This window comes from Gracilinanus agilis, chromosome 1 (assembly GCF_016433145.1).
Source record: "Gracilinanus agilis isolate LMUSP501 chromosome 1, AgileGrace, whole genome shotgun sequence".
NCBI lineage: Eukaryota > Metazoa > Chordata > Mammalia > Didelphimorphia > Didelphidae > Gracilinanus > Gracilinanus agilis.
In genome coordinates this window covers 525499212-525512171 of record NC_058130.1, presented here as the reverse complement: position 1 = coordinate 525512171, position 12960 = coordinate 525499212, and the positions used below count along the sequence as shown (strand labels likewise).

Sequence of the window (12960 nt, the reverse complement as noted above, 5' to 3'; positions counted from 1 at the left end):
CTCACCATGGATCATTTTAAACATAATTTAACTAAGGTACATATAATATTTACACAAGGAAAATACAGCAACATGGGGATATAGAAACAAAAAAGGAATCAAGAACAAAACCAATTAGGGGGCAGTCCCCTTTGGTACAACAAAATACATATAAACAAATGTATTCAACCCCCCCCAGAGTTCAATTCTGCACATTCAGTTTGCTCAGGAACTACTGGAGCAGTGTGCAGTCTCCACGGTCATCTCTATGGCATCTTCTGCAAGGAGTTCAGTCTCTGGATTCCTAGAGGCAGTAAATTTCTTACCTTTAAAATTTTTTTTTCTCAAAAGGAACTTAAAACTTTTCATTACAAAATAAAAATACACTAGTTCTGACTATCTACTTAGCTACCTAAGCTACCTAGTTGCCCACTCCTGAAGAATTTCTAAAAGCCCCATGACACATATCATTGCCCAATAGAAAATGTAATGCAGGGTTTGCAGAGAGCTCTTGATTTTTAAGTCAGGGGACCTGGATCAAAATACAAGCTGTGCCCGTTAATACCTATGTGACTCAGGACAAGTCACTCTTATCTATGTGGGCCTCAATTTCCTCATCTGTAATAATAGCAAGCATTTACATCACACTTTACAGCTTTCAAAATGCTTTCAAACATGTTAACGCAATTGATCCTCCCCAATAGCCTGGTAAGGCAGATGCTATTATTATTCCCAATTTACAAATAAGGAAACTTACTGAGTGGTTATAATACTTTAAGGTTTACAGAGTGCTTTTTTATCTCATTTTATCTTCATAACAATCCTAGGAGATAGATGTCATTATTATTACCCATTTTATTGATGAGGAAACTGAGGCTGAACACAATTCATAATAATAGTTAACATTTATATAATACTTTAAGGTTTGCAAAGTGCTTACAAATTTTATCTCATTTTATCTTTATTACAACGCTGGGAGGTAGGTGCTATTATTGTCCCTGTTTTGCAGACAAGGAAAGTGAAGGGGTTAAGGGACTCACTCAGGGTCTCACAGCTAATACTTGTCTGAGGCTGGATTTGAAATCAGGTCTTACTGATTCCAAATCCAGGGATTTTTCCACTGCACCGCCTAGCTAAGAGGTTAAGTGACTTACAAAGACTTAACATCGCCAGTAAGTGTCCAAAGCACATTTTGAACTCAGATCCTCCTGATTCTGATCCCTGTGCTTTATCTACTGCACCAACTCATCTGTAAAGTGAGAGGTTTGGATTCTGTGACTTCCTAGATCCCTTTCATCTTTAAATCTATGACCTATATTCCTGTGATACCATACAGTTGCTCCCATAGAATTCAAAATAAAACTATTTTATATTGAAGAAATCAAGAGGCTAAAAGAGAAATTCTTCAGCCTTGTATATTTGAGTCTGATCTTTTTATTTAAACTTTTCCTAAGGCCTAGTAGCTGTCTTGGAAGATGCAGAAATAGAATCATTATTGTTGTTCAGTTGTTGAGTCATTCCAGTTATAACCAAAGCTTCGTGGAGTCATTTGGGGTTTTCTTGGCAAAGATACTGGGGCAGTTTGCCATTTCCTTCTCCATAACATTTTACAGATGAGGAAAATGAGACCAACAGGGTCACACACCTAGTAAGTATCTGAGCCTGGATTTGAACCCAGGACTCCCTAATTCCAAGCCCAGTACTCTATCCATTACACCTGAATCATTGTATCACGCACCCATCCTAGAGCATCTGTCCTTGTCCTTTCATGTACCAGCTACTCAACATCCTCCCCAAACCTGTAGTCAGGTCACCACTAGCCCCAGAGGCTCAGAATTAGTTCAGTTTGATTGCACTACTACTTACTGATTAGATGCCACAGAAGAAGCGAGCAACTGATGAGACACACCAAGAGCTACCCCACACGTCCCGATCAGGCCATGCCAGCTGGCTTCATGTGGTAGGACCCTTCCATGGTGCCCCTGTAGTTGAGAGTTAATTCCTCTCTCCTGGTTCATCCTGCTGCATTAATTCAGGCACTTTGTTCACCTTTCGGCCAGCTGGGTCTTTCACTCCATAAAATTGGCAAGGATGCTGATTGGAGCCCCTGGTTGCTAAATGGAAAACCCGGAATGCCATTTCCTAAAGCCATATAAATTAGTAAATAATAAACTCCAGCTTAGGTGGCTCTGGCTCACTGTCCCAAAGCCCAAGGCTAGGATTATGAGCCTGAGAACCAGAGTAAAGTTTGGGTTATAAAATATGCTTTAGAAGATAGAAGGGGTTTCTGGATGGAGAGAATATCTCCTTGCCTTCCAGTCTCTTTCACCTTTCTTGGGTCTCAGGCTCTTTAACCTCTCTATAGATTCATGGTCATCATCGGCAGAAAAGCCTTAGAGTGGACTGAAAACATCTGTTACAGATGTAGCAGGTCTGGTCCTAAAGGAACAAGTATAATGTGGTTTGCTCAGGTTTGCTCTGTACTGTGTCATTTTTTTGGCAGCCAAGGACCTGCAACAGAGAAAAAAAAAAAGGTAAACACTAAGAAGTACCACACAGCAGGGGAAAATACTTCTGACATGTCCAGAGGTGAACTCAAGTCAGCTGGCTCTAAAAATGAAAGGTTCAACCCCAAAACTTGATTTAACAATATGATTTGAAAACAAAAAAGGCTTTGGAGAAGGAAATTCAGTGGCTTAGTGGATAGACAGTCAGGCCTAGAAATGGAAGGCTCTGGGTTCAAATCTGTCAAATCAGGCACTGCCTAGCTGTGTGACCTTGGGCAAGTCACTTAACCCCATTGCTTAGCCCTTACTACTCTTCTACCTTGGAACCATTACATGGTATTGATTCTAAGACAGAAGATAAAGGTTTTTTGTTCTGTTTTTTAAAGTTCTGGATATAAGCTAACAATGGAAAGTTGAGCAACTGTGGTTTTAATGGCATTGCATGTTCACTTCATCCTGAATTCAGACAATAAACAACAACAATAGCAACAACAATATCTAAGCATGAACTGGCATGCTTTTAATTCAGTCACTTGAGTACTGAAAAGGAAATTGTAGGAAAAATGAAACAAGAAACTGGTAGCTTTTCAACTTTTCACTGAGATATAGACTACAGTAAAAATGTTAGGGCAGCTTTTTGTTATTAAAATCTAAAACTAAACTATCACTTTAGGGATATCCTACATATCTTGGGGGGCTGCTAGGTGATTCAGTGGATAGCGTGCCAGGCCTAAAGTCAGAAAGACTCATCTTCCTGAGTTCAAATCTAGCCTCAGTCACTCACTAATTGTGTAGCCTTGGGCAAGTCACTTAACCTTGTTTGCCTCAGTTCCTCATCTGTAAAATAAGCTGGAGAAAGAAATGGCCAACCATTCCATTATCTCTGCCAAGAAAATTCCAAATGCAATCACAAAGAGTCATACACTACTGCAAACAACTAAACAGCAAACATATTTTTGAATGATAGCCTTTAAAATCTTTATCAAATCTTTTCTCCCCCTATGAAGCAGGAATGGAAATTAATTCACAAAGCATTTTAATCTTTTATAGAAGGATCATGAAATTTGCCTTTTAATTCACATCTACATAGTGATTGTCTACTAAATCAAAATAAACTCTCAGGTACTATGGTAGGCGAGGAGAGAGTCAGACAGAGAGACAGAGACAGAGAGAGTACACATTGGAGGCACGTGAGCTATGCTTAACACACTGCATTAACAAGCATGAGGTAACATTATGTAGTATGGAAAGAGCTGGCTAGTCTTCAAATTAAAAAAAAAGACAACAGATTCTGTGGTGTTTGAAGAAGCTCTTAAGAGCCAGTTGTTAAATTTTCAGTGTGAATATTCACAACTCAGAAATCAGCAAATGTTACAAACTGAAGCTTAATTTATCATTTTATTTATTGTCTAGGTTTAATAAAGTGATAGATAAAATGTTTTTAATGCATATCAAATTTAAAAGTATGTCCCTCCTACATGTTCCCTCCCAAGTAGCTGGTTGTTAAACATTTATACCCCCAAAAGATTTTCATTCCAGTTCTACTACATACTATATGAATTTGGACAAATTATTGGATCTCAGTCGTTTGTTTTCAGTCTATCAAAACAGCAGGAAATATTAGTCCTTCCCGTCTCATAGCATTATTTTGAAATATCCAGGGTCACACACCTAATAAGTATCTGAGCCTGGATTTGAACTCAGGTCTCCCAATTTATGAAACACAAGTTTCCTGGTATAGGAAACTCTCAGATGATGAAACTTACTCTTCAGTGCTAGTCAGCAGTATCTTGGCCATTTATAGCCCTAGCAAGTTATCTAGAACACTAAGAGGTGACATGACTTGCCCAGAGTCAGAAGTGGTTCTTGAACCCATCTTCCCTACTTGTGGACCAGCTCTCCATTCATTATTCCCCTTATGTATTGTTAACTGTCAATTTAACTCAACAGACATTAATTAAGCACCTACTTCATACCAGACATTGTTCTAGATCACAAGTAATTGCAAAGTCATCCAAAGCCTTCTTTTTTTAATAATATTTTCTTTTTCCCCAATTACATGTACAAACAATTTTAACATTAATTTCTTTTCAAATTTCGAGTTCCCAAATCTTTTCCTCCTTCCCTCTCTCTCTCTCTGAGACTGTAAGCAAATGTGATATAGATTTTACATGTGCAATCAATACACGTAGCATTTTCAAAAACTAGAATGTTAATAACTGGGTGAACAAGGAAGGTCTCATGTCTATATCTAGACTATGCTTTAAAAGAAGCTGGGAATAGTGCCAAAAGGAAATTAGGAAGGAAAGCATTCTAGACAGGGGGTGGGGGAGGGGGGATGATCATTTTGCAGAGACAAAAAGAAAAACTGGAATATCATAAATTAGGAACAACTAGCTGGCCAGGGTGACTGGAACAGGCAGTACATGTAGGGGTATGACATGAAATAGTAATAGAAATGTAAGTGGGAGCCAGACTGAGAAGGGCTTAAAATGCCAGAGTGAGAATATATAGATACAAAGAATTATTAAATGTATTTATCCTGCAGGCTAAGTTCATAATAAGTCTTTTTTTTAATGTCAACCTTTATCAACCATTCCCTTTTCCCAGTCTGACTGCACAATGAAGTTCAATGTATCTTCTAGAATGATTTAGTGAAAGTTGCCCTGGTCTACCTAGAGGAGCAGACAATGTTTGATGTTCATTGATTTTCTAATTACTTTTTCTGAATATGCTCCCAACAGGGACCGCCCAACATTCTGGATAGCTCTTGCCTTCCTCAATTATTTTTAACCTGATTCTGTGCAACTACCTCTTATTTCTGTTATTTGTGCATTGGTAAGCAAACGAGATCATTGAATAGCTGAGAACAACCTCTAGTCCTCTTATCACATTATATTATATAATAGTTACTGGTGTTTATGGCATATCTTCCTTCTATGCTATAAGATTCTTTAAAATAGGGATTGTATTTTATCTAATTTCCTCCTCTTGCCCATATTTATAGTGATCTGTGCAGAGTAGGTGCTTAATTTGTTGAACTGAATTTGTTTGATTATTTTATTTTTGTGCAGAAATGTGATTTCATGGTGTGGCAGTTCCCTCAGTCCTTGCCAACTGACTTAATTAGCCACTGCACCACATTGCTTCTTGTATTATTACCCTTAATAAAGTTCTGTTACCTAATAGTCAACAAACATTAATTAAGTACCTACTTTGTGCCAGGTCTGTTTTAAGTACTAGAGGTAGAAGAAAAGGTAAAAGATAGTCCCTGCCCATGAGGAGTTTACATTCTAAAAAGGTGGTAGACAAGCCATAAAAGAACACTGAAAAAAGGAGAGGAGAGAGCAGTGGTCACAATGGATAAAGAAGTCCAGAGGAATGTAGCCTGATAGAAAATGAAGAGATTTTTTAAAATTTTTGTCCATTGAGAAATTGTTCTAATTTTTATAAATCTGGCTCATTTCCTTCTCTATTTGAGAATTGAGGTCTTTAAAGATATGAGAAACTTGCTTTTAATTTTTTCCCAGTGTTCCACCTTCCTTCTAATTTTTATTGCATTAATTTTGTTTGTACGAAACCTTTTTAATTTAATATAACCAAAATTACCCATTTTTCTTCCTCTTATCCTAACTCTTGTTTGGGCATAAATTCTTCCCTTATCCATAAATCTGACAGGTACATTTTTTAATTCTCCCCTAACTTATTAATGATATCACCCTTTATGTATAAATTGTGTGCCCATTTTGACCTTATTTTGGTATATGTTGAGAGATGTTGGTTTATACCTAGTTTCTGCCAAACTGCTTTATAATTTTCCAATTTTTGTCAAATGACAAATTCTTATCCCCAAAGTTTGGAGCACTGGGTTTATCAAAGACTACATTAGTATGGGCATTTACTCTGTATTTTCTATCTAATCTGTTTCACTGATCCATCACTCTTTTTCTTAGCCAGTAGCAGATTGTTTTCATGATTAATGATGTATAATATACTGGTACTGCTAAGCTGTCTTCCTTCACATTCTTTTCATTGATTCCCTTGATATTCATGACCTTTTATTCTTCTAGATGAATTTTGTGATTATTTTTCTAGCTCTGTAAAATAATTCTTTGTGGTTTGATTGGTATGGCACTGCATAAGTAAGTTAATTTAGGTAGAATTGTCATTTTCAATATATTGGCTCAGCCTGCCCATGAGCAATTGATATTTCTCTAATTGTTTAGATCTGCCTTTATTTGTTTGAAAAGTGTTTTGCAAATGTATGCATAAAGGACATGGGTTTGTCTGTGCAGGCAGACTCCCAAATATTTTATATTGTCTGTTATTATTTTAAATGGAATTTCTCTATCTCTTACTGCTAGATTTTGTCAGTAATATATAGAAATGCTGATGATTATGTGGGTTTTTTATATCTTGCAACTTTGCTGAAGTTATTAATTCTTTCAAATAGTTCTTTAGTTGATTCTCTGAGTCTGCCATCATGTCATCTGCAGAGCGAAAGTTGTGATTCTTTATTGCCCATTTTGACTCCTCCTGTTTGTTACTCTTGTTTTATTGCTAACACCAGCATTTCTAACACAATGTTGAAAATAGTAGTGATGTAGATATCTTTGCTTCACCCCAGAGGGAAGACTTCTAGTTTATCCCCATTACAGATAAGTTTTACTGATGGTTTTAGAAAGAAACTACTTATCACTTTAAGAAAAAATCCACTTATTCCTATGTTTTCTAATTTTTTTACTAACAATGGTTATTATATTTTGTCAAAAGCTTTTTCTGCATCTATTAAGCTAATCATTTAACTTTTTTCATTTGGGTTATTGATATGGTCAATTGTTTTGATATTTTTCCTAATATTGAACCAGCCTTGTATTAAATCCCATTTAGCCATACTGTATGATCCTTGTGATATATTATTGTAATCTCCTTGCTCTTTTTTTTTTTCCTTTTGCATCAATATTCCTTCATCACCTATCTCCTTGGTATTAGGATTAATTATTCTCTAAATAGTTGGTAGAAATCACTTTTACATATCTGGTCTTGGAGATTTTTTTCCCAGGGAGCCTATTTAGAGCTTATTTGATTTCTTTTTTTCTAATATAGGGTTATTGAGAATTCTATTTCCTCTTCTCTTAATCTGGACAATTTATATTTTCATAAATATTCATATATTTTGCTTTGATTGTCAGTTCTGCTGGCATATTATTATTCTAAATAACTCCTAATAACTACTTTACTTTAATAATCTTCACTGCTTTATTTCATCTTCCTTGAGAGTACATTGACCCTATTCATTTTTGAAACTGGTCATTTGATTTTCTTCCTGAAGTGGAGGTGCTGGGAATTGCTTGCCTCCCTCTATTCACAGAAAGGGTCCCCGGGGCAAAGCATCATAATGAGTACCAGGCTTGTGCTGGATGAAAATATTCCTGGGACACAATGGAGAGTCTAGAACAGAAGAGGCCAGTGGGGGAGAGAGATTGGAGTGGAAAATAAGGGTTAAAAAAATACTCTAACCAAGAGACCACAAAGAAATTATAGAGAGAAGGGGTAAACAATGGCTTGGATATTGGTAAGATGTCCTTCAAGCTGCCGTGGGAGACATGGCACAGTTGAGCCACACAGAGCCTATCATTAGTTGTGGTAGCATCAAACCCAAGGGAAAACCAGAGTTAGAAATAATAGATGACCTTAATTTAATATATATCTAGCTACGCATCTATACTTTTCAAAATATAATTCTGGTTTTGGGGGAAACAATGCAACAAAGCATGTGTCTACACACTTGAGCAAGAAAAGAAAAAATCCAGCCCTCGAAAAATTGGTTAATAGGCCTTAAAGAACTGTCTTTAATTCTCTTTTCTTCTTTCTGCCACTTTTTTAAAAAAAAAGATTTTCAATGGAAGCTATATTTGTTGTTGCCATGGCCTTTAACTCCAGCAATTTGAGAAACTCCTTAGTAAGGCACAGGCCTTCAATTTATCTCTTTATGGTGGCTGACTATAACCTGCACCACTACTACTGTCTGCCATGTTCTAGAGTCAGAAGAGGGTCCTAGAAAGAAAGTACATGTAGAAAAACCACCACTGCTGGGAAGCCAAGACAAAACTGAGTCTTACTGGTGTAACCTGTTTTGGCTTTTATGTAAATGACAACATTAAGGTTGCCTATGTTCTAGCTTTTAAAAAAACAACATATTTTTAGGGAAACTAGATGGCTCAATGGATAGAGAGTCAAGCCTGGAGACAGGAGGCCTTGAGTCCTCTGTCCTCTGAACACTATCAAGCTGTGCGCCCCTGGAATCACTTAACCCCCATTGCCTAACCCTTATATCTCTTCTGTCTTAGAACCCAAACAGAGTATTAATTCTAAGATGGAAGGTAAGGGCTTTTTATTTAAAAAAAAAAAAAAAAAGACATTTTCCAGTTTGCCTTCTGGGACTCTTAAAGACCAAAGTTCAATCACTAAGATTCTTAGGCTCTCCTTTCAGTGGAAAGGGGGCTAGAAAATAGTCTCTTGACTTGCATTTAAAGTCAGTCAGTCATTCTAGGATTGTTTTTGCAGGGAAGAAGGGGAACATTAGACCTAATTCAGGAAAAAAAAAGTCTCCATTACATTAAAAAAGAATTTACATGTACCTTTTCCCTAGGCAAGCTACAGTCAGACAGATGATGAAAGTTATGTGAAAACAGATGATGACGATGAAAGCTGCATCCAGACAGAGGAAGAAGACAACACACTGGCCACCAACCTCACCGAAGAATGGAACCAACATGTAGGGCAGCTCTTGACGAGAAACCCCAACCCCTGACCATGTCCGCCTGCTGAATGTAGCACTGCTAACCTTTGTTCTGAGAATTGTAGTTTGTAGGTGTGTGTTTTTGAGACAAAAAAAAAAAAGACTTTTGTTTAAAGTTAACTTAATCAGCTGCATCTTCTGTCACATGACTCATCACCGATGACAAACCCCCGGCTGAAACAGCGCTGCTGTTCCAACGATGGCAGTATTAACAAAACATTTTAAACCTTTGCACATGATGTTGAACCTGTTCAGTTTACAATGATGATATTAATACTGTTTATAGCTAGCAGTTTGATTTCTGAATACTTTGAGATTTTAGTAGAACAATTTACTATACACTGTACTTTTTTTTTTCCCATAAGCAATTGTAAAAAGCAACCTCTTGCAATTATTCATTAGCCCTAAAGGATTCTGTTCCTGGCTGCAACGCCTGCTTGGAACCCAGAAGCCAAGAAGGCTACATAGTCTGTAACTTGATTGCAAGTCTCTGTTTAAAAAAAAAAATTAAAGTGATTTGTACCAAATGCAGCAGGATAGCCCTCTTCTCTAGGCTAATGTATAACTTGGGTTGTTTTCTTTCAAGATACTCTAATAAATCAGCCATAGAATTTAGTGTAAATATTTTTTTCCAAATAGATATCATATACAAAAAAGGCAACATTCAAATTATATAGAATCTAGTTTTTAAATCAGCACAGATCTTCTTAAAACTGTGAACTATGTTTTGAAATACTCGTTACTAAAGCTGTTTATAAACCACAGGTGCCATAAGATTCCCCAAACCAACTAAAGTCCCCTATGCTCTTCCATGCTCTCGTTTCATTGTTCTTTGGGTTTTCAGAAGCATGTCTTCAACCCCTCTCCCTGCTCAGTCTCATGTGTTCCCTATCAGGTTGTTCGGAGGCCTTCAGCTTTAAATGTACAGGCTTAAAGTGCGCTTGCTAGTGTTGCCTCTCCTTTCTTTCCCCTGATTTTTTCTTTTTTTCTGTCTCAGTAGGCCACCAGGTATGTTCACTGCAGGCTACAGCAGTGCAAAAGGAGACTGGCACATGTCGAAGACAACAGAGGGGGAATTTAGAATGCAGTGGGGATTGTGGGAAGGAGAAGGAGAAAAGCTGGACTGGGCCCTTTGCGGCACTCCATGGAGATAGATGGAAAGGAGAAATGTTCTTTGGGTCTTTCAGAGTCATTATTATTTTTTTTTAATGACCACCTTGGATTTGTTGTTCTAAAAGTAGGAATTATTGTGGTCAATCCTCTCTCTTCCTTGAAATTTTATTTATTTATTTTTAAACCCTAACCATCTCTCTTAGTATCAATTCTAAGCCAGAAGAGCGGCAAGGGCTAGGCAATTGGGGATAAATGATCTGCTCAGGGTCACCCAGCTAGGAAATATCTGAGGCCAGATTTGAACCTATATCCTTCCGATTCTAGGTCTGGTGCTCTATCCACTGTGCTATCTAGCCCCTTTCCCTGAAACTACAGAAAGGAAATGATGGAACAACACAAGTAAAATTTTCTTTTGGGGAAATCAAATGACCCCTAAGAATCCTGAAAAGATTTCTCAGGAATGCCCTTACTGCCTCTTTGATTCCTAAGGCCCAGGTTTAGTGATTCTGACCTGCATCTTGGTCTCCCAAGGCCTTGGACCCTTCCCACATGTGGTCAGAGGGGAAGGCTACCTAACACTGAGCACATGTCTGGCCAGATGGTTTTTTGCTCAACTTTTAGAGAGCTAGAAGACATTCATCTCTATGTGGTTGGACTTGAGCCTGCCTCGGTGTTATCCCTGTGGAATTAAAAAGAAAAGACACCATGCTTGTCTGAAGTAATTCATGGGGAATTCATAGAGTAATTCATGGCTAGGGTGAGCACAGACCCTTCTGCTATATTCACCTGGCAAGAATATCACTGGCATCCCAGTCAGCCCAGGACCAGTGTTTCTTCCTCATTGGGTGTTGCTTTCATTTGGTGTGGTGTTTTGTTTTTTTTCCCTTTCCCTTCTACAAATCACTTCTATGACCCTTAGGATATCAGATCCTTGTGAGTAGGGATTATTTTTTTTCTTGGTCATGGTACCTCCATCTCCTAGCTCAGTGCCTGGCACATAGTAGGCACTTAATAAATGCTTGCTTTTTTGAGCAGCATCTGCCAGCCTCCCATAAAAGCAGGATATACCCAATGACAGCATACCCCTCCCCATCCCCACCAGCCAGGAAGAGCGACCACTGGTGCCTCATGCTCAAGCCGAAATCACTCTCAGCTTTGAATTGCAGCCAAGCAGTTTCTGAATACCGAGTCCCACACGGCCAATGTTGCATCCCCCTCGGGACCTTCCGCAGCTCATAGAGCTGCCAAAACATGTCATCAATTTTTTTTCACATTGAAAAGCTGGTTTACAGTTTAAGGCATCACAGGGACATACCATCAGGCTCTCCCTTGGGCAGAGGCATTGGTGTACCACCCTTCATCAGGCAGATACCATAGAATCACTGGATTACAATGCCTTGGCAGTCATTTCCGATGACCTATTTCAGAATAGCCAGCCACCTGACGTTTCTCTCTGCTTCACATCAGCCCTGCAGACCAGATCCAGGCACCCAAATCCTGCAGCTGAAAAGAGGTGACTTTCTTGTTGTTGTTTTTTTGGCTCTCCAGGTTTACATTTTGAGTATTTTCTTAATGCAAAGCCCAGCAGGTCTCCATTTGTCCATTTGATCCAATTCTATCTTGTGGTGGTTGTTTCTTGTTCATTCAACAAAGAATTACACACTCATGGCCCACAGCAGTGGCAGCATTTTAGTGCACAGCGTAAACGCACAGCCAAACCCCCAAGACATGGCACCTCGGTCATGAGAGGGAGAGGCTAACCAGGATCCATAGTACTGTTGCAGTTGGTCAGGGTGGAGGTTGGAGAAAACTGTTGCAGTTAGTCCAAAGGGATGTTCGAAGGAAAAGGTGAAGAGAGTGTCTTGAATGATCTCCCTCAAGGCGGTGAAGGTTCATCTGTAAGTAGACCCGTGAACTGAATTGCATTAAAAGAGTGTGGCCTTTGTTGTGATATAATATGTATTTTCTTATATGCATGAGCCAAACTGTTGCATCTTAATTTAACACAGGTGTCTGCCTTTATTTTGATCATCTTCGTCCACCCCTTATGAGTTCTTGGCTGTTAATTGTAGATAGATCTTGTAAATACTGCAGCCCCAGGTGGCTAGGATCACCTTGGTTCAATTCAGCGCAAGGAGCCACAAACAGCAACTCCACTGTGTCCTCAGCAGAAAGGGCATTTTTACTTTTGAACCAAAAAATAAATTATACATATATATATATATAAGAAGAGTTACATCTTGAAGCTACTAACTGTACAACTTTTTAATTATGACTACTGTAATTTGACACCATTTGAAACAAAGGATACAGAGACACTAAAGATTTCACTATATTCATTGGTATTGTAACAAAACTACTATTGTATGGGTTTTTTTGTATTGCTGTTAAGTATTGTTTTGTGTGTGTGTTGGAACCTACTGGGGACATGTTATATTTTGAAGTGATTAAACTATTTAATTGTGTGTCTATATTTTGGAATGGAATTATTTCTTCATTAAAAAAAAAAGATTTTTAAAAATATCACCTCGCATGGTCTTTTTCTTCATTTGCCTTGAT

General features: G+C 38.1%; 1 protein-coding gene across 1 annotated transcript in view; it reads left to right on the top strand.

The window, feature by feature from the left end:
• DTNA (dystrobrevin alpha) overlaps window positions 1-9578 on the top strand; it is a 458249-nt gene extending 448671 nt beyond the window's left edge. Inside the window, exon 23 of the mRNA XM_044666412.1 lies at window positions 9139-9578. Within this exon, the coding sequence (XP_044522347.1) occupies window positions 9139-9300 (162 nt within the window). The 3' untranslated portion in view covers window positions 9301-9578. The remainder of the gene's footprint in view (window positions 1-9138) is intronic.
• Window positions 9579-12960: the final 3382 nt, after the last annotated feature.